Source organism: Drosophila sulfurigaster, chromosome 2L (assembly GCF_023558435.1).
Source record: "Drosophila sulfurigaster albostrigata strain 15112-1811.04 chromosome 2L, ASM2355843v2, whole genome shotgun sequence".
NCBI lineage: Eukaryota > Metazoa > Arthropoda > Insecta > Diptera > Drosophilidae > Drosophila > Drosophila sulfurigaster.
Genome location: NC_084881.1, coordinates 11,266,932 through 11,289,511, shown reverse-complemented (window position 1 = coordinate 11,289,511; position 22,580 = coordinate 11,266,932). Strand labels below are relative to the sequence as shown.

General features: G+C 40.5%; 1 protein-coding gene across 1 annotated transcript in view; it reads right to left on the bottom strand.

Annotated features, from left to right (window-relative positions):
- The window catches only part of LOC133840022 (uncharacterized), a 42,504-nt gene that overhangs the window by 2,921 nt on the left and 17,003 nt on the right, over positions 1-22,580 (bottom strand). The window contains 10 exon segments of the mRNA XM_062271678.1: positions 416-1,562; positions 1,856-1,994; positions 3,200-3,432; positions 3,614-3,844; positions 7,687-7,894; positions 8,004-8,143; positions 10,018-10,197; positions 15,975-16,122; positions 16,205-16,436; positions 21,876-21,981. Of these exon segments, the coding sequence (XP_062127662.1) occupies positions 445-1,562; positions 1,856-1,994; positions 3,200-3,432; positions 3,614-3,844; positions 7,687-7,894; positions 8,004-8,143; positions 10,018-10,197; positions 15,975-16,122; positions 16,205-16,436; positions 21,876-21,981 (2,735 nt within the window). The 3' untranslated portion in view covers positions 416-444.

Sequence of the window (22,580 nt, the reverse complement as noted above, 5' to 3'; positions counted from 1 at the left end):
GTTATAATTATATTAGCATATTCATTCATATTAATAGTGCTATTCAGTTTTAATTATAAAGTGCAAATTAAAGTAACTTTATTTTAGTTTATTTACATAGTAGACGCTTGCAAAATAAGAATCACTTTGTTTTTAAGTTAATTTCAATTGCTAAATAGCTTCAGATTGCAAAGCGTTTGCTGCATAATAATAACAAATAAATTTCATATAACTTTTTACTTATTTAAATGTATTAAAATACGTTATATAAACTAAACTATTCTGTGCAATAATTTTATTTTTAAGCTATATGCAACACATAATAAAAAGTTACTTTAATTCTAATTTCAAAAAGATACACTTTGCTCAATATTTTGATTTTCTATTGTAGTTTAAAAAATATATATTTTATTGTTTGAATTAGAGCTAAACTCACCTCAAATCCATTTAATAATGGCGTTTTCATCAATGATACCACAGCCTGTTGTTTTGTGTCCTCATAACACCGTTCGCCATTGGAGTTGCAGTTGTTGTGGCCGCATTTCCGTTTCCGTTGACATTTCCATTCGCCGTATTACCAGTCAATTTAGTTGCATTTGTTGTTGTCGATGTTGTCAAAATGCCAGAAGCTTCACCGTTGGCAGCACCTGTGCCACTCCCATTGCCAATGCCAATGCCATTGCCCGATTTGAGGGTCAAATTTCTGCTTAGATGAATCCCAACATCCTCGGCAGGCGATAGATTCGATAGCATCGGTCGCTTGTAGTCGTTGATATCGGTGTTGCTGACGTCGCGGGTTAAACGCAACGCCTTCAGGTGTTGTCGTTGTTGCTGCTGTTGATTGTCGCGCATCGAGGTGACGTTGTTCTTGCTGCCACCACTTGTGGCATACTTATTGTTGTGCAGCGTCAAACTATATTTGGGCTTATTGGCATTGGCATTCGCATTGCCGGTGTTATTGGCAATGCTCAGATGTTGCGGCTTCTTGGGCATTGTGGTTGCTGCGCCATTGTTACGCTTGGGGGCAGCAATCAAAGGATCTGTGCCGTTGCCCGAAGTGCCAGCGCCGTTGCCCGATGTGGCAGGCTCGGCTGCCGCCAACTTAAGTGAAGCTTCGAACTAGAGATTGTCTGGATAGCTGCGGAAGTTATAAGTTCTGGCTCGCTGAAATTCCGCAGCCGCAGCAGCTGCTGCAGCACTGTTGCCACTGGTATATGGATTGATCATCGGGGCTGTCGACTGTGAGTTCATGGTGCCCATGCCATCGTCGCCGTAGATGCCATTCAGTTGATCCTGATTGCTGTGGCTGCTCTTGCCGCCGCCGCTGCTGACGGTGTTGGTGTTGCTGCCGCCGCCGCTCGATGAGCCGCCGCCGCCGCCTTTGATGGGCTTGAATATGGCTGTGGTCGCATAATATTTCTCCATGGGCGGTGGCGGCACCGTCGGCGGTCTGGGGAATATGCTGCTCAGCGGTGGCGGCGGCGTGCGTCGCACATTCACATAGCCGCCACCGGCATTGGACATTTTCGATGCCGGCATATAGTCCTGCATGTGGGGAACCGCATAGCCACCTTCTGGCACATCTGTGTGTGTGTGTGTTTGTGTGTTGCCCGCAGGGGAGCGAACGTAAAAGACGTAAAAGGATTTCGCTTAGTCACAGTCACAGGCAAATGGCAAAAGGTTATATATATATATGTGTGTGTGGCAATCGCCGCAAAAATTTATTTGCATTAGTTGCTAGCGGCGCCATATTTTATAGCTCGCAGCGGAAATGGGTGAGCCAAGGGACTTGGGGTCTGGGCTCTATTCTCTGGGCTATGTGGGGAATGTGTGTGTGGTGGGGGGAATTTGGGGTCAAAGTATTGGGTTTACACACCTGTATAGTCTGGCGTCATATTACATTGTAAATCATTAACCGCTGCGTAGCCGTTCACACCGCTCGTGTACATATTCACATTGAAGGGCTCGTGGTAGAGACTGTTCTTGCCAATGGAATCGTTGTCGTCGACGCTGGCCTGAAATTAAATTGCGAGATGGGGCGAAAAGAGAAAGAGACAGAGTTGGGTGAATAAAGTGCAGGAAAACGCACAAATGTTTAATATAGTGACAAGTCAGGGAATGAAGATATATCTGTGCGGCATTTAGAACCCTTAAATTATTTTTGTGTCGGATGAGTTTTAGAATTCCCAAAGCAAAAATAAACTTCTTGCTCGATTTAAGTCTATTGATTTTAAGTTAGCAACATTATTATAGTATTAAATTTTGCGTTGTTTTCTTATTCAATTTAGCACAACTAATTAAAATTACAATTTTATTTAATGCGCTGAAATTGAAATCTATTTAAACAATACTAAAGGTATTTCGATGTTTTCGTTTCTATGTTTATTTTGATATTTATTGTTTTTAGTTTTGATTGTCAAAAGAAAAGTATATTTTTAATAACGATAATTTCTATTGTAGGCATTTAATTTCATAAATAAAGTCTAGCTTTATAGTGAGAATAATTACTTTGAAAATGATTTGCAAGTATATGATTTAATGTGTATCTTTCTTCAACTAAGTGATACAATTTCTTCTTCTCCTGTTAAGTGGTCTACTTTGCTCTTCTCTACTTTCAACACTATTCTCAAGCTAATATCCTTCATAATTTAAGTTTACTTATTATGTCCTCTTCCCTTTTAACCCATTTTCTACTGCTCGTCTTAGCAGCTTTTCTGCTTAAACTATTCAACATACTGCTTATCTCTATATATTGCTTATGATCGAGTCTTGGCTTGAATTGTTATTTTTACTGCTTATTACTTTTAGTTTAAAGCGCTTTTCGTCAATGCTGTTGACGCTTAATGCTTTCTTGCCACTTGCAACTTTAAAGTGCCAGCACTTTCTGCACTGTTCAGCACTTAAGTTTTGGCACCCACAGCAGACTGTGGCCAGTGGCTAGCTGGCTATGTAGCTGTGGACTTCATCGAAGAGGCTATAAAAGGAAGCCGTTGAAAAGTTCTATTAAATAAAATAAATGCCGCACGGGGGCCGTCGTCGTCGTCGTCGCTGCCGCCTGGTCAAGTGTGGCATGGTTCGAAGCACACGTCGAGGACGTGGCAGCTGCACGCAACATTGAGCAATTATGTGAAATTTGAGGCAGGAATTTCAGCTGATGTACAAGTACTATACTATATAGTACACTATATATGTATGTATGTACATGTGTGTGTGTTCTCACCTTAATGCTATTGCCATTGGGGCGATGCTTGTCGACATTGCCGCCCAGTGTGTTGGGGTTGAAGCTGTATTGGAATGCATCGAGAACGTTGCTGCCACGGGCTCGCTTCGTGCGTGACACGATGAACAGGATAACGGCGACCAAAAGGATAATTATCGTTGTTAGAACCACAATGACAACACCAATGAAGTTCGCCTCGTTCGGCTCCTGATCAATCGGGCGTGGCGCAATTACTGCAATGAAACGATTAAAAGCAAAACAAAACACCATCAACAAAGGCGGCCTCAATTTAAATTAACATGCAAAAATCGACAAAAACCAAATTAAAAGTAAATATTGTTCAACTAAATAATTACTAGAGTGTGAGTGAGAGGGTAAAGTATTGAGCTGCTAATTGAATTTATTCAGACTTACGCTCTGGTCCATTGTTGTAGACGCTGTTGCTGCTGGTGGCATCGGTGGCGCCACCGTTTGCGGCACCGCCAGCACCTCCAGACGCGCCGCCATTCATTTTGTTTTTGTTATGATTGTGCTGATAGTCGTTGCTCTGCAAAGGATATTCCCGTGTATTGCTGCCATCCTGTGCGCTGCCTGGCGAATTATTGCGCTGCTCCTGCTCATCTGTGAAATTTCCCAACGCAGGCACTGTAAATGGCAAAAAAGAAGGAGGGAAAAAGATAGTCAGAGAGTGCGGCATTTATGGACGACATCAACTCAATATCATCTTTAAAAGTTGCCGCTTCAAGTTGGAAGGCACAGCTGCGCTTCTATGATTACTTTTTTTTCTTCCACTTCCACACTTCACTTCTCTTCTCCTCTCAGTTCTGTGCATTTTACAATTTCATTTCTCAGCTCTCTTTTCTTTACACCTTTCGTTCCACTTTAAATTGTTTTGCTTTCGCTACGCTTTTCTTTTCTTCTTCTTTTTTTTTACGAAGACCTCTTAGACCTCTAACGTGTTCATTTCCTGTCAACCGTTGGTTGGGTTTTTATTCGACTCTACGGCATTACTAAATGTATACAGATGTTTGATTTCCTACGACATCTGGTAGCGTATCTAATAAATATGCATGTGAGCTACATGAGTTGGCAATAAAGAGAACACGGAATTTAATCGGAATTCCAACTGTGTGGCTTTGATTGGAAATTTTACTAGACAGTCGGAGTCTTTTAATCCATCGATTTACGGGATAAACAAAAGTGTCAATTACGATAACAAATATTAGATACAGTCATACAATATTTGTATTCCCATACATTATTTAAATGTATTACTTTTTATTTGGCTGTTAAGTGCATAACGTATGCCACTAAGTGAATTTTAATAAATAAGCTGTGGCTGTTAAGTGTAAATTACTTGCTTAGCTACGAAAGAGATGCTTGATAGTGGGAATTCTTCATATTTACTTTAAAGTTATCAACTAAAAACAACTACACGTTTCTTTGGGGCATTAATTGGGAAGTTTAAAAAATTGGCCGTTATGCGAAAAAAATTCGAATGGCTAAAATAAAGATTTTCATCCACCATTGCTATTTAATAAGTTTTCCCATATTGCATTGTGATAGATTACTTTCAATGGTAAGTCAAAATATGCCATTAAATGAATTTTGTGAAATAAAGTTTGACCGTTAAGTGCATTGAAAGTATGCCGCTAAGCGAATTATGGTCATATGATAAAAATGCTTTACAAAATACAAAATTTCATTGCTCTGCTTAAATTCTTGGCTCTGGCAGCATTCCTCTGATGAATTCAGGGAATTCCGTTGGCATTGCTGTTTATTAGCTTAGATCTGTCAAGCTGAGCCTGCAGCGCCGCGCAAACACCTGCTCATCAAGCGATTTCCTTTGATCTCAAATACCGCCAGCTTATGTGAAATCTCCGTACTCGTCCCCCTAGTAACTGCAGCATATGGTCGCTCAGTGCGGTCCAAAGTGTTGTCATTTATCTCCGCTAACATCTTGAGGGCATAACAAAACAAAAGACAACAAAAACAACAGCAGCAACATAAGCAACAGAAGCGGGGGCAGCTTTTTGCAGGAAGCCACCCCTGAGAATGGCCCACGGGCTAGCCGAAAAATGTGCTTCCTTGAGCTGCGAGCTGTGAGCTGTAAGCTGTGAGTGGGTGACCCCGTTTCTCAGTTTTGTCGAGACAGTAAATGGCGTAATTACTGTGTGAAGTTGCCAGGCAGTGAAAGAAAGAGAGAGAGAGAGAGAGAGAGCGAGGGAATGAGCTGCTGTTTTGAGTTATGTCGCCTTGCCTTGGACAGGACACTCTCAGGACACGCCAGGCATGCTTCTGAAGTTTTGTTGTGCTTGGCTGCCTTTTGTTTCGGCATTGCCATTGTCCTTGTTGTCGCCGTTGTTGTTCCCCTTGTTGTTCTTGTTGCTTCCTACTTATATATTATAAAGGCATATCTTGCATCTCTCAGTGCTCAGTTTCTCAGCTCGCTGTGTTCTCTGTGGTCGTCATAAAACGTTTAAAATAATTAAAATATTTCGTGCCACATTTATCACACACTCTCTTCTCTTCTCTTCTGTATCGTTGCCTATTGTGTTTTAGGGAACGGGTAACTTGAATAGACATAATGCCAAATATGCCGCATATCTTTTTGCATTTTTCTGTTGTTCTTGTTGCTTTTGTTTTTTAATTTTTAGCTGCCCCTTTATAACTAATTCTCTCTGTGTGTACGATTGTCCCCAGGGACAATCTCGCTCTCTCATTCTTTGTGTTTTTTTTTTTTTGTGCCTTTTGTATTTTTAGAAACCTTTAAATACAACTCCATAAAACACAACAACAGCACCGCAAGCAAATCTCTACAGTGCCTGATAAAAATATACGCACACACACTTCAGAAAAAGATGTACGTGCGTTTCTTTTGTTTATCCTTACCCTTACCCTAGATTCACGCAGCAAACTAAATAAGTAAAAATTAAAAATACCAGCTAACAGCTGGTTGCCTGCCCCACTGCCCCCCTCTGATGCCACGCCCTCCCCTGCCCCCTGCCCTTTGGCATCGTTGTTGTTGTTGTTGTTGTGCGTGACAAATGCTTCGTGGTATTTGTTACTCGTCATGTAATTGCTGCCTTGGCAGGCGCAGCATGTGGTGCACAATCGAGCTCTCAGTTTGAGGTTTGAGTTTGAGCTGTCGACTGTGGTTTCTCTTAACATCCTTGGCTCAGTTGTTGAAGATGACATCCGTTTAAGGATGCCAGCTACCATTATCACACAGAAATGTGCTTTGTAACGCTGTTGATCCGTTGATGATCTTGAGTGCGGCATCTTCAGTCTTTCAGCTTAAAGTCTTCATATCGCGATGATTCTTCAAAATGTGTTTTTAAGCGGAATTCAAAGTATTGTTTGTCCCCTTGCATTCTTTGAACTTTATTCCCTAGTGCATTTTAAAATTCTTTTCAGGGTAGTTGTATTATAACTACGCGTATTGAAAAATATATTTCTTTATTCGCTAGCAAGCTTTTCTTCCTGTCTTTTCATTTTAACTGCCATAATTATTTGACTATGAAATCTCAGTTTGGTATGGATTTATAACCGACTTCCTGCATAAATCCATTAAGCCTATAATGTTGGCCCCTCGCTGCCTCTGGCACTGCCTGCCATCTGTATATCGATGAAAATCCCCTATTCATGCAGCACGCTCTATTTGACTCATCAATCAAATTGCAGTTGGCAGACTGGCAGTTTTATCCCCTAGTCATTTTCACACCTACCGCACATGGATTTCCCTATTTCGGCTGGGCAGGCAAAACGACAGAGAGAGATTCCGAACTAGAGCCACACACACAACCCCCAATGAATACAAATGATCTCTGGTTCAGTGACCGACCCAATCGATCCTCCGATGCTAACAGCATTGTACCCTAGACATCATCCCCTAGTCGAGAATCAATGTGCCATGAAAATATTGTCTAAATATGTCGCACATGAATGGAGGGGAGCATCAACTCCTAAATCTTTGCACTTGGTACAATTTAATCAGGACTGCGACACGCTTGGCATTCATACGGAAATGCAATGCATGCCAGAGCAATGTTGGAGGACGCTCTTCGGGGGTGGGGGTTGCAACTACCCCTAAACTGCAGACGCTTGTTTACTTTTGCATGTTTGGGCCTGGGCATTTTATATTGACTTTAAATCTCCCCGCCCAGCCCAAAAGCGAACCCATTCACCCAGCACACGACACGGACACGAGTTGCCTACAGTGCAAAAATCCAAAAAAAAACTAATAGAAAAGAAAAGAAGAGAGATTTTTCCTCTCGGACCGCTTATCTCGCCTGTCTAGTTCTGCATTCTGTTTCTCTATCTATTCGCCGCATTGTTGTTGCCCAAATGTTGGAAAAATGTGTTCAAGTATTGCTTTCCCTGTTTTTTTCTTTTTTTTTTACCCCCTGTCGCACACTTGAAAGTGAAATCAAGCTGAAAATGCATTTGCAGACGCATCTGCAGTTTACTGCTTGCAATTTACTTACCAGATATAAAACTGATCTCGGATAACATAATCCATTTGACAGCAAAGTACAAATTGATTTTCAGATATTTGCCCACGCGATGATGCAGCTTAATGGTCACATCGCGAGCATGATCCATTATCGTATCGGGCATATAGGAGAACTGCACGGGTTCGCCGGAAAAGTAGCGTCCACCGATGCTAAAGAAGACCTTCGCATGCACGAAGACCTAAAAGGAGGGAAAGCAAGAGGGTTGGGGTGGGTTAATATGGTTTGAAATATACCCCAGATGTAAAGTAAATTATAATCCTCGCGAGATTCTCGCATAAATCACTCACCTGCACATCCTTGGTGTACATGTTGTTCGTATGCAAAACGATGGCACTAAAATTGCGAACCGTATCAAATTCGAACACAATTTCAACGGGTTTGCCCAACAGACCGGGCGTATCATTTCTCCAGCCAATCCATTCGTAACCTGCAATATACAAAAAGGAAAAAAAAAACAGAACAAATAAAAGAACCATCCATATGAAATGAAATGAAATGTAGCGCTATTTGGTTTGGAAGTTTCCCCAAAATAAAAAACAAAAAAAAAATAAAAGGAAAATAACAAAATGAGCGAAAGAGAAGTAGGAAATCAATAGACCAACCCAACGGCCGCCACATATGCACGAGAAGAGTGGCATGTAAAGCTATTTAAGCCCCCCAAGTCAATGGCACTTTGGGGTGAAGTTTCATAGACCCAAAACAAACAAATGTTCACGAACGAACAACGAACAGCGAACAACGAACCATGGAGGGTGCTGCTCATAACTAGAAATTATGGCCAAAGCGACATTTAAGCCATTTCTTTCCACTGTTTTTGTTTGCATGGCCCTAATTTGCTTTCACAAAAGGTGGTGGCGAGGGGCGGCACATAAAACAAGGAGGAAGGCATTTAAGCTAGGCTGCACAAGTCATGCAATATTAACTGTGCTTCTAAATAGAAATGGAAATAGAAATGTTTAGCTCTAACCAGATATTATTACAGTTGCAAGTTAAGATGTGTAGCCACCAAATTTTTGGGGCAAAGTTGAAATCAATAGCGAAAATCGATTGCTTTTGCTTTATGCAATGCAAATAAGCCAGAATGCCAAAAAACGTAATAAACATAAAGGAGATGGCTATTCAATTGTCTGGGGGGTAATTTCGGGGCGGGGGCGGCAGACAAACTTTGCTGCAATGCGATTGCTTTTTATGTGTCTGTCTCTCGATAAGGACCTCGACGACGACTGCATGTCTAATTGTCTAAGGGAACTTTTCTACTTAAATTCGCAGAGCGCAAACTTTTCAATAATTTCGATTATTGGCCATTTGCCAAAAGCGAGAAATAGCTAGAAAAAAAAAAGAACGCAGCCAGCCAGGGAAAAATAAGCTAAAACTTGTGAGCATCGACAAAGTTTTTGGAGCCCAGGCGCAGTTCACAGTTCGCAGTTCGGAAATGAATGCCAGTGTTGCCATAAATTATCAAATATGCATAATGTTTACATTTTTACAGCAGCAACAGCAGAGAGCGCATAGTTTGCTGGAGCTTGGCTTTTGTATCCGGCCAAGTTTACTGCGACGCCAGCAAATAGTCCAAAGTTATTATTTATTTTGTTTATTGTGTTGTGAGGCAAATTATTTGCTAGCCAAAAACTTTTGCCTCTGCTGCCCTTTGCCTCGATGTTCAATGAAGTTGGGCATCGCCTTATGCTTTTTCTGTCGGTGAACTTTTGTAATTATTTGATGTTAATCAGTTTTTTCGATTGCCATAAATCTTTTGCGGGGCGCCAGTTTTCGCCAGTTCTCTCTCTGGCTGTTCTCGCTTTTTGCATTCGAACCAAACCCAAAATAAATGGCGAAAGTTTACATTGAGCGGAGGGGTTTTTTTCTCGAGTGTTTTGCTCTAATGAGCGAGGTAGTCATAAGTGAAATGTACACCGCATTTGCATTCATTTGTTTATGTTTATCGAAGGCTAATTCAAGGTAAGAATTTGAGCTTGGAAATAGGATTAGAGACCCAGAGAAAAAGGGAATAATTTTGTTTAAACATTCTTTAATATCCCTAATATACACTATAGAAATAACCCAATTATAAGTTAGAACAAATAATATAGGTTGCTTGAAAGACTAATTGAAACATTAAAATATGTCATAAAATAACGAAATTTAAATTATAAAAATAATATCAACTAAAATTTCTCTGTCTGTATTATTGTATTTCAGAGTTGTATTCTTATTCGACAATTGCAATAAATAATGAAATAAATATCGTAAATCCATCCTAGCATAGAAATCGTGATTTTATTCATCGCTACGTGCACTTACCTTTGCCAAAGCCATGAATATCGGTGCGGAAATTGTCCTTGCCCTTCTGGCCATCCACCAATTGACCCAATCCATCCACGTAGCGGTCACCCTGCTCATTGCCATCGTAGGTCTTGTCCGATAAATCGACTTCCATCCCGCGCTGCACTCCCTTCGGTATGCTGTACGAAACGATGCCCTCTGCAAATAACAAAATGAATATCACAATTTGAAATAGAGCGACAGAATTCAAGGAATACAACAACTGAGTGAACAACTGAGAACTAAACTCGAGAGTAACATGAGCCACACACACACACACACATTCATCACTTCCGTCTTTTTCCCTGCTTTGTCCCTGGTTTACTTCCCTTCACGTCATGTCACGTTTCGTGTCACGTGACACGTGACGCAGACAAACGAGTGACAAAGCGAGTCTCGCATTTGAGTTGGTATTTGTTTTAGGTTTTTAAACTGCGGTAAATTTAAAGTTTTCCCTCCTCTTCTCAACTAACTGTGCTAAGTCGGCCGCAAGTTTTGGGCGTGGGGGTGCGGGCGAGGAGTAGAAGGGGAAGCGGTGTCCGGATATTGAGTTACTTGAAACATAATTTCGTTTTGCGGCCACTTTTGTCTTTTGTCTGCCATTTGGTTTCTGTGGTTATTTTTAGCAAAGTGTCTGCTTGGTGGGCTTCGAGAGGAGTTTCGGGGATTTGAGGTTGTTTTTGGGGGAAACTGCTGTAGTTTTTCAATGTCAAAGTCACACAGTGTGCACACAAAACTGAGTCATGCTTTTGCGGTCTGAGTTTACAAAGTGTTTTGATGTTCCTCCTTTACTATATACAAACTCGATTCGCATATGGTAAAGTTTCGCTGGATTCAAGTTGAAGGATACTTTATATGCTGCAGTTCGGTGCTTTGGCCAAGCGAAATACAAACAAACAAACAAACACCTGACACTAATTACCAAAACTAAGTGCGTCCACCTATAAAACAATTACATTTAGATCGAAAAACAACAACAGCAGACTGTCAGGGTTGCCAGGATACTTGAAATAATTACATACTGTGCTCAAACAAGCAGTTGTCGCTTTTGTGGCGGGAGTAGAAACTAATTTACTGCTATTTCTATTTACACAATTCGGGCACGTGGTAAACATGAAACACGAAACACGAAACATGGGAGCATGGCAACATTGATACCATTGACAGCACAGGACAGCACAGGACAGGACAAACAGTCAAAGGAATTTTCCAATAATTACCAAAAATCACATAATTACACATAATTAAGGTGCAACCCACGCGCCGCACGCAGTGGCATAGATAATTACCATACAAGCATTTCCTATGCTTCAATACATTATATTCTAATACACACATGTATCAATCACCTCAATCAGTCAATCAATGGGCGGCACTTTTATTATTATTAATTTATTTTTGTCAGTTTACTAGCATTCTAATGATTATTTAATTTATTTATAATTCTTGGTTATCTCAACTCTAGTGTTTGTTAAACAATACACTAAATGTATTAATCGACCTCAATCAGTCAATCACTTGAAAATAATTCCAGTTAACGTTTGTCAGTTTTAGTAGCCTAATTATTATTTATCATACGTAATAGTAAAACTGAACTAAGTAATAAATAATATAAATAAGACATGCATCAATCAACGTCAATCAATAAATCTTTTTTTTTCGCATTAATTATTGTTAAATTTAATTACAATAATAGTTAAGCAGAGAATATTTCAATCCATCAATCATTGAAAATTTTTTTATTTACAAGATTATTTTCTTCAGATTTCTAGCTGGTTACTTATTTTTATGTAATGTTCAGCTGAACCATGCGGTTTTTTATACTACAGACATGTATCAATCAAGCTCAATCAGTAAATCTTTTGTCACTAAAAATTACATTTACTTGATCACTCTAATAATATTTTGTATTTATTTATAACACAATGCTCGGATGAAGTACATGTTTTGTCACATGCATCAATCTGTCTCAATCAGTCAATCAATGGAAAGCTTGTGGCAGTTTATTAATTTATTTATAGCACTATGGTCAGATATCAATCAGTCAATCAATGGACAACACTCTTATTACAACAAGTTTATTTTTGCCAGTTTTCTAGCAGTCTAATTACATTTTAATTTATTTATAATGTGTGCACACACTCCCTACAAAAATATAAAAGGCAGACACTTAATTACTGAAATTAGGGCAAAGTCCTTGTCTCGGACACTTAAACAGCGAACATCAAGTCCAGAGATAAGCCCTCAATGTGCCACTACACGATATATACACGACGAGTGTGTATGTATATAGAAAGTATAAATGGAATATGGGATATTTAATTAACTGCAAAGACATTTAAGGCAGCGCGTTTTACAATTGCGTTGCGACATCTTTCACGCAATGAAGGTAATGGCATCAAAAGGGGGGACATCAGACAACAGAGGACGACTTCCACTTAAGCCTTGTTATTCGCGTGCTCACATGCGATTTTTATTTGCGTGTTGAGCGTAAGAGACAAAATGGAAACTGCCAAAAAAAATAACCAAGAAAAAAGAGCAAAACAAAGTCCTTGCAGTGCGTGCAGCTGACTCAAAAACGAGGAAGAAACAAGCTCACAACTACATATGAGCAGAACATACATTCTATATAGTCTGTGGATACGTTTGGGGGCCGAGACAGAATCGGGTTGTGAGCAGTTACAATATATAAAATGTAATTTGCTTCCTTTATTTTTCTGCTTTCTTTATGTTTTTTTTTTTTGTGGCCTCTCGGTCACGCGACCATTGACAGAAGAAGAGGAAGGGGAGACGCCAACGTAGTCTGCAAACTTTTGCTGATGAGTCAAATTGAGCAGCAGTTGAATGCATAAATAGATACTTAGACTTTAGGGTAAACTACATAGTTAGTTGTGAGTTATTACGTTCCGTGCAATTTCACCACATTTTCCACATCGATTTGGGGCGCAAACCAAATAGAAATCAGACGGAAATAAAAGAACGAAGTTTAGAAATCAAGCAGTGGCAGGAATGAGTTTGTGTGATTGAAGGCTGAATTCCAAAATCACATCGAACCATGAAGTTACCAAATAAGCGCAACAAAGGTGTGACAAGTGCTAATTCAAGTCAACATCGTGTGGGTGTCAAAAGCACACACACAATGGCCATGAAAAGCAGCCCACAGATCGATATTTAGTTAGAAGCGAACAATACTTTTCATTATAGTAGCATTTAATTTGATTTAAGCTGCAGTTTAAGCTAAGACACCTACTCAAACCCAGTCAAAACTTTCAATTTTCCACAATAATGGTAATATCTCAGCCTAAACACCCATAAATTATGCAGAGCAGTCATAAATCCAGAGCTTAACGCTAATCAGTTGTTGCATTTATAAAATGCACTTTAGCATATGCTTCCCAAGTCGAATCTGATGTCGCTACAAATTCCAATTCCAATCCCAATCCCAATTCCTATTCCAAGGGCTAAGCTGTTCGTTAAATCGAAACAAATTTGTGTTTAGCTCGGCTGTGTGTGGAAATCAGAGTGTGTCACTTGCCTCAAGATAATCTGCAGCCATGACATGACGTGACCAAAGAGTCTCTCCTCGCTCCAACCACAATTTATTCCTCTCTCGATTTAAGCCCTATTTGTTTATGATTGCGACTTCGACGACGGCGGCGGCGGCGCTTCCAGAGCCAAAAGCGAACCCAAAACTGGGTGCGGTCTTTCAGTTCAGTTCCATGTAGGTGTGTCTATTGATTTGCATTTAAATGCGGGGAATCAAATGTCGAATGTCGACTCTTTGCTATGCTCTTTGACCGGTGGCTCAAATTTATGGCCACAATTTATAAACAATTATGAGTTTGGTCTCAAATTTTCCGACTGCGCATCGATGAGATTAATGTGCGGCATTAAATCGAATCCAAGTCATCAACTTGACTTCGACTCTACTATATTGATTTTTTTCGGACAGTCGTCTGTCTGTCTGGCACTTGTCTAGACCTCAGACCCATGCCATGGCATCTTATCTCTCGCTTAATTTGCATATGAAATGCGCTGTTCGTACATCTAAATTCCCCATGGCAAATCAAATGACATGGCGCCCCCCCTCCCCACATTTGGTCAGTTTGCATGTCTAAACCGTCAACTACCCCCCAACATGGGGCGTGTACATAGTTTTGTGGGTCCCAGTCCTAGTTCCAGAATTCTATCACACAAATGGCGCCAGTTATCGGGCCTCCCCGCAATATAACCCAACCACACATCCACATTGCGTTAATTTACGGAATAATTTCCACTTCCGCGCCTCGTTCGCTCCCAGTGGGATCCACGAAACCTACGAAAAACGGGGGGAGTTACTATGTCTGGGAATTGTTCTGGGGTCTCTCTGGTCAAACAAATTGTCATTAGGCGTGCTGCGTTCGTGTTGTTGTTGCTTTTGTTGTTATCGCTGCTACCTGCAAATTATAGAAAAATTTGTTTGGCCAGACTAAGTTGTAGTTGTAGTTGTACTTAGTAGTTGTTTGTTGTTGCTGTTGCTGTTGTTACTTGACAATTGCGTGCAAACAGCGTCAGACGACAACGTAGAGGTTGTTTGCCGTTTTGCCTTGTCGTTCGTCTGCATAGTTTCTCAGCCAGTCTGGATTTCGATTTGGTTTCCTTCTGGCATACGAGTATACGTGTGTCTGCACGCGATATAATATGAGTATATAACATTTTACTTGGTTTTTCTGCTTTTATTTCAAGTACATTTCGCATGTTGCAACCAAAGAACGACAACTCCAGCTACAACTGTGACTGCGACTCGGACTGCGACTGCGACTACAACAAGTCAAGCGTTGCGTGGCCAAATGTTTAGTCGAACAGGGTGAGGGGGAAGGGAAAAAGGTCGCTAAACATAGGCGCAGTCGCGTTGTTGCCATGATTGGATTATGCGGTTTGACTAATACGCTGCCCATAACGTCATGTTATTTTCAGCTGAACAACTGCGACAAGCTTGCATGCCAAGAGAATCAAATGATTGGCGAGAAAATTGCACAACTTCTCAGGAATTATTAAATAATAAACTTGAAGTACAATTCTAAAGGGGCCTAAATTTTAACTACTTCATTTAGTCGGCATTAAAATAAAGTGTGAAGTATTTTCCTTAAGTCTAGCAAGTAAGGATCTAAATCTCACATAACTGCCATCAATTCAAACAATAAAATATGTTTCTTAAGTAACATTAAACGTATCAATTTTTTTTAACCTGCTTAATGTGTGGTTTTTAAGCGAGAAAAAGAAATCTCACTTACCGGCATCAACTGATACTTTACTAAATTACAGGATCCAAAAGGAAGTAAGGATAAGCAACATAATTTTTCTTAATTTATATTGCTTTATTTTTGAGTGGCCGTTAAGTGAGCAAATTATGCCCGTAAGTTAAATTCGCTACTTAGCGCACTATACGAATTAAATGCAAGCTTCCTTTATGCTTCCCGTAGAGGAAATACCATACAATTAACTCATACTTAGTAGCCGAGCTACTTTAGTTACTAACTTAACTCAAGAGCATTCTGCAGCCATCTTAGCCTTAAGCTATGCTAATGCATAGCGCTAAGGTTTATGGCACTTCAAGGCACGTCTGTCCACTAACTAGACACTTAAGCCGCTTTGGCTTGTCTAATAGATACACCGACCACAGAGCAGCCAAAGACTGCAGTCTCAGTCTTAGTCTCAGAGTCAGTTCCAGGTCCAGGGCACTCCTTTGTGGTCGGTGGTCGGTGCTTTTGGCCCCTTGCGACTCGATGATAAATTAACGCTGACACTAAAACTCTGTTAGCCTTTCCGCGCTATCATTGCTCATGTCTAGTTTTTATCGCACTCGTTTAAATTCGCCCGCAGACAGAGCGATGTATGGACGGAGGGACAGACTGAGATTAGGATGAAGATGGTGAGATGGATGGAGGAGCACTTACCTTCCCAGGGGCAACCGACAATCTCTGCACGCAGGCAGATGGTGCGATCGTATTGACCATACGGATATATGCGTATCTTTGAGGCAAATATAATCGGTTGCAATGCGTTCTCCACCTCGCTGTAAGTGTTGATGTTGCCGGGCAGAATCTGTGTATGGATTAAACAAGTTGCGAATCAAGTGTTGAAGTCGAGAGCTGCTTTTTTGCTTTTCTTCGCATCAATTGCTTACCTCTTTGCCTTGTGTGTTCTTCCAACGTTGCCATTTGTCAAAGCCCGGTCGCCAATACTCAAGCACATAGGCCTCGGTGTACTCTTGACCCTGACCCTTGCCGAAGCGACCCTGTGTCCGTATGGCGGTTATCACATGCGTCTGCAGTAAATCCACTTGCAGATACTCCTTGAGCGCATTCGATACCATATGCTTGGGGCACCAGGCACCGCCATTATTATCGGTTTTCAGTCTGCAAAAGAACAGAAAGGAAAAGTTGAGTGTGTGTGTGATATTGAAAGATGCAACGACAACTTTATTAATTAGCCACCTTTTGCGAGGTAGCTCGAGGAGATTCGCCAGAAATTTTTATAAATTAATTGACATTAAGCGTTCGGCACCACACGACGTCTACAGCCTCCAACTCAGCTGCAGCCACAACTTGAGCCTCGGGTTGAAGTCAGTGGCAGCTTCCGAGCTGTGTGGAACATCAGCTACAGGCTTAGCTACCGCCAAAGCCACTGACATTTGTGGCCCCAAGTGTAGAAGGGGGAAGCTGTAGCCGAAGCTGTTGCCGTAGCCTGCAGCTTGGAGCCTGCTCTTTCTGTCTGTCTGTCTGTCTCTGTGTCGGTCTGGCAGCTCGTCTCGTTCGTTAAGCTGTTGCGGTTTTAGACACAGCAGGATGTTGTCTATGTAATTAAGGATTAATTTAAGTTAGACACACTGGACGCCAGGATGCGTGCGTGTGTTTGTATCCTCCCCCTCCTTGAGCTGCTTTAATCAATTCCTGCTTGGCAGGCCTCCTTTGCTGGTATTGATATGTTAACCACTACAAATACGTTTTTCGGTTTATATTTCAATTAAGTTTTACATGCTTGATTGCATTTTGGGGCCTTAATGTTTGCCCATTATTCATCGGCTGTGACTAGGCCTAGAAACCATTCTCCTTTGGCCACATCTTGACTTGGCCAGTTTTCTGCTGCTGCCTCGTCGCAAATTGCTTCATTTTGTTGCCAGCAGCAGCAGCAGCTGTCTGTTTTTTTTTTCTTTTTTTTTCTCCCCCTTCTCAATTGGTTGCCCCAGGTGCTTGGGCTGTGCCAGCAGGTTATTGAATTTGATTTCAATATTTATTTAGTGGCCGACATGCGTTTAATGCATTTTTGCAATTTGTTATTGAGTTTTATGCGCATGGCGTGTGCACCGAGTGCAATTAGCAATTCCGCTTCAATTGCGTTATTTTTTAATATTCATTTTATATCAACGTGAGGGCCTACAAAGTGCTTGTCAAATCACCTGAATTATGATAGGGACGCAGGAATTATTTCATGATTATCTATTTCATTTGTCACTACTTGTTATGAATGGCCATTTGATTCGCTCGTTAAACTCTTTTTTATAGCCATGACAATACACATTTAGGATAAAATAAATATTTCATTTATTGATATTATTAAACTTTAAATGATAAATCGAAGATTAGGTAATAAAATTCTTTTAAATAAATCTTATGTGAGCAACATATTTATGAAGGAATATTAATCATTCATTTTCAAATAAATATGTTTACATACTCACAATATTAGCAACAACAATAAAATTCGTTTCACTAAATCTATTCACCAGCAATCAAACAAATATTCATTGCAAAATATGTTTGTATAAACACGTAAATTGCTTTTCAGCTAAAAAATCACTTTATTTCGAATACTTAAATTATTTGGCTCAATTACAGTTAAAGAAAACATTAGAAAGTCTATTGAACGCCTTTAAGAATTGAAATTTATGCATTTCAAATTGTTTTTTATTGCCTCACTTCGTTTTGAAGACACCTTCTTTAACTATTCTGACCGCAAGCTATGTGGTCCAGTAGGGCGACGCGCACTTTCGAGGCGAGTGTAATAATCATTACCAACTGCAATTACTTTCAAGTGCATAGATCAAAGTTGCTTTATTAAAATAAAAACGAGGGACGCCAAGACAGTGAGAGAGGGAGAGAAGACGTGAGAGTCACAGACAAGTTCCCACAGGCTGGCAAAAAAGGTCAATTTAATCATCATAAAATTGCTTAGATTTCTTTTCTCTCCATTTTGCTCTGAGTATCTTTTCTGTTTCTTGGCCTCATCGTCGTCGTCGTCTTCGCCTTCGACTTGGTCTTGGTTGCCGGGCAGTAGCCCAGTTGGAAGTGCTCCAAAAGCAAATAACCCAAAGGCAAGGCGTAGCAGGCAATAGAGCAGAGCAATGAGTGAGTGAAAAAAATCAGGAGAGATGTAAGAGAGACTGAGAAAAACGTATAAACATCATTTAAAATGCTAATATCCGCAGTTATGTGCATTTCAACTTGACTTTAATTATTGTTATTGCCAAAGTTAACAATCTGCGCCATCGTCGGCTGCTCATTTCAGCTCCACACTGATGAACTGGCTAACTGCCATGCTGCCGGGCACTCGACTCCAACTCCAACTCCAACTCCAACTTGGACTTCGGTTGAGTCTGGCTTTGGTTTCTAATCAAGCGCCGCCTGCTTCATGCTTAGCGTATTTTTCTGCATCGCCTTTTTTCTTTTCCCTCCCAATTGGTTGTTTTTTTCTCCGCTGTTTTTAATATGTAAGAGGTTGTAAATTTAATGGCCTGACGGCCGTTTGCTGCTGCCTGCGAACTGTGATGCTGGGCGAGGTAATGAAAATCAAACAGCGCCAACTGTCATTAAACTAATCTTTGTAATTCAATAGCTGCAGCAGACATCAACATCACAACATCAACGTCAACATCAACATCGACATCAACGTCAGCGTCAGCGTCAGGGTTCCATGATCGCATCCTGAGGGCTGAGACACCCCCCAAAGGGCCAGAGTCTCAGTCTCAGTCTTTTGGTCGGTAAGCAAATGCGCGTGATTTGTTTTAAGTGCATGTTTTGTGTAATGAATTACTTAAAGTTCGAGTTTCGAGAGTTTTTGGCGACTAGTTAGCTGCCTGGTTAGCTGAGAGTGGAGTGCCGAGCACGGCAGCCACAAATTATAATGCTGCCTGCACTTTTGAACTTTGCTGCAGCTTGATTGGACTTGGTCGATGCGGAAGCAGGAGAAGAAGAAAAATAAGAGAGACAAAAGAAAGTTCCATCAAGTTTTCGTGTGCTCTGTGTGTGGCAGTCAGTGGGTTAAGTCAACATCAAGTTGGCAGTTTGGCAGTTTTTGGTAAAGGTGAAAGGCTTTCGGTTTAAGTGCTCAGCAGTGTTTGGCAAATTAAAGGAACTCTTTTAAGCTTTCCAAGTTGTAAACGTCAATGCAACAAGCAAGCAGATTAATATACAATCAAGCATGGAAATGTCTCCCACACTTAACTTTAACTGAACGCATTAAAGACACCTTTTTTGGTGTAGCAAAGTGTGTTGTAATAATATACATATTGACCACTAATCCATTTCATTTGCCATTAAGTTTTCAGTCACTTAGCAGCTCTCTTAGCGAACGCTCCGCACTAATCGCAAATCACCACATCGCCTGTCAATCGAAAGCACTTTGCGCAACAAAACGACAACCCACAGCAGACAGTCGACAGTTGGAGAGGCCAACCACAAGAAGGAGGTAGATACTACTTCTATATAGTATACCAGCAGAAATCGACAATCGCCCATCGACAGACACGACCTTTCAGGTGAGTCAGCCAAAGAGTCAAAGCGACTAACAACAGCCCGCAGCAGTCAAAGAAACAAAAAAACAACATATCAAATGCCCCCAATCCAAACCCAAGTCCAATTCCGAATGAAGTACCCCCAGTCTTTTAGTCTTTGTCTTTAGCACAAAACACAAAAAAAAATTACGCTTAATCTGAAGAAGAGAAAAAAGCTGTTCGTATATATGTATATATATATTTTGTTTTGTTTATCTCAACGTGCTCATCACGCATCGTTTTGTGGTTTTACTTTAGTGCCGCCATAAAGGGTTAATGTTAATGATGCCTTTGTGGTGTGTCTCACTGTCCCAGTCTTCTCTCCTCTGCTTTGGGGCTGCTGCTGTAGATGCTGTTGATGCTGCTGATGCCAGTCAGCCCTGCACTTGAGTGTTTTTTAAGTGCATGTCTATAAACGCAGACAGACAGCAAATTATTACAGAATACTGAACACTGAATACAGAAAGCGAGAAGAGATTCTCTCTGTGGCTTAGATGTTTGCATTGATTTTGCCGTAACTCACGTGGTAATTGACATGTTTATGGTTTGAATGAGTGCTTTACTTTATTGTGTGCTTTGCTTTGCCAGCAGCAGTTGCCACTCGTGAGTATTTAGTTAACTTCAGTTCTGTGTTATTCTATACTAATTATACAGCAATCTAATAGACTCTGATGGTGTCATCAATCACGTTTCATGAGCCAATTGCAAAACTTCCGCCCCAAAATCTCTTTGACCCGCATTTCCTCACACTTTCCACCGCGCCATAAAAACTTCAATTCAAACGAAATACAAAATGCGTCAATAAAAAAAAGTAAACAAAATAAAACTTAAACCAAAAACTAAAACTAAACTTGTCTAGCCAACAAAATGCACTCCAACCGCAGCTGCCCTTTGGTTGAACCGCCTGGCGAACCGGTTTAGTCGCTCTCTGCATTGAAATTGCATTTAATTAGTGGGGTGGAGAGGGTCTGAGATGAGATGGAAAAAAAAGGGCTGCCGACTTTAGATATCGCTGTCAGAGCCATTAAACGGTTGCCCGAGCAAAACCTCTTGCATATTCATGAACAAGATTCAGATACCGCTCGAGATTCAGATTCAGATTCAGATTTCCCCTAAGAGTCTCGTATCTTTGAAAGGGCAGCAAACAGACTATTTTCAACGCTTCCCAACACTGATATGCAAAAAAGTTTTTCCCCCATTAAGTTTTTGTTTCTGATTTTAGTATTTTGATGGGGCAACTGTTTGTGTCATAACATCAAAACTTCTTTTCTCTTCTTTTGCTTCTTGTTTCGTTCGTTTGTTTTTGTTTGTTGTTTGTTTTAGTTTTCAAATCGGTGGCTAAGATTTCGATTTTATAGACTCCGTCTTATCGCTCTAATGAAGTTGTCTATAAAATTAGCAATTAAACGAACACGCAGTGCGACTTTAATGATAAGCCATCGGACCGGGGGGCAACTATGGGTTAAGTGGTTGGGCTTTAGATTAAGCTACAAACTCAAAAGCCAAAGTGGGCAGTAAAAGCTCCAGATAAGACTCGACTTCAAAGTTGCCTCCTGACCTGAGTTTCCTGCCGTTTTAAATTCCTCAATTTACATTCAATTCACTCGCAATAAGTTGCAGCTGCAGACTGAATAAAATTGCAATTTCTTTCGAAAAGAAATAAAAATTATGCAGAAAATGCTATATGACAATAAAGGAACTCAAGTTATTTGCAGGTATAGATTATTTAAAAATGTAATTCCTTTTTGGCAATTTAGAAGCAAAATAATGAATAATAATAATGCATCAAAATACTCTAAAATATTAAACAGTTTCAATATATTTTCATTTAATTAAACATGACTTTTATTTCGAAATAAATATCTTGTTGTCAGTTACACATTAAATAATATATTTTTGAAAGAATTCTTGTATATTCTAGGAAGTATTTCAAATGCAAATGATTTGCTACACAAATTGGACATTATTGTGTAATTTCTTCTGTGTTTTTATATTAAAAAAACTGTTTAGAAACTCTTGAACTCACCTTGCATGTTGTGGCCCAACAAATCCCGTGTCGTGGGCTGAGCTTGCTGTGATTTGAGCATCTGTAATTGCGCCCGATTCCATGCCTAGTGGCACATTGCACGTAGCTGCAAATAGATCAAAATCAAAAGAGATGAATATGTATATTTATTTGGCATTTGAAGAGGGCGCAAGGCACAAAGTAAATTAAAAATTTCAAAAACGAAAAACGTTAATTAATGATGGATGTGCTCTTTGTGCAACAACATCTCTCTCTCTCTTTCGCTCGCTCAAAGTAAATTTAGAATCCCCCTGGATGCTGCTGTCGCTAGTGCAACGCCCATCAAATCTATCAAAATAAGTCAAGCGTCAGTTTGACTTTTTTGTCATTTGAAATGTGGGCAGGCAGCAAAGCCCTCCCCGGGGAGGCGGGGGGCTGATGCTCGAGGAAGGTGAATGGGCGTGTCTTTAGGCCTATCACTTTCTCAGGGATCTCAGAGACGACGAGTAAAATAAGGCAAACACTTAATCATTGGCAAAGTCAAGCCAAACCGGGCAGAACGTCAACTACTTTACTTAATTTATTGCCAACCGATTGCATATCCAGATGGGAGTACAACTTTGCCAGCCGTTGATATGAGTTGCAGTTGCGAACTTGGAGCAGAAGTTGGAGTAGAAGTTGGAGCCCCCGCCTCGACTGTCTATCAGGACTGTCTGACTGCCTGCT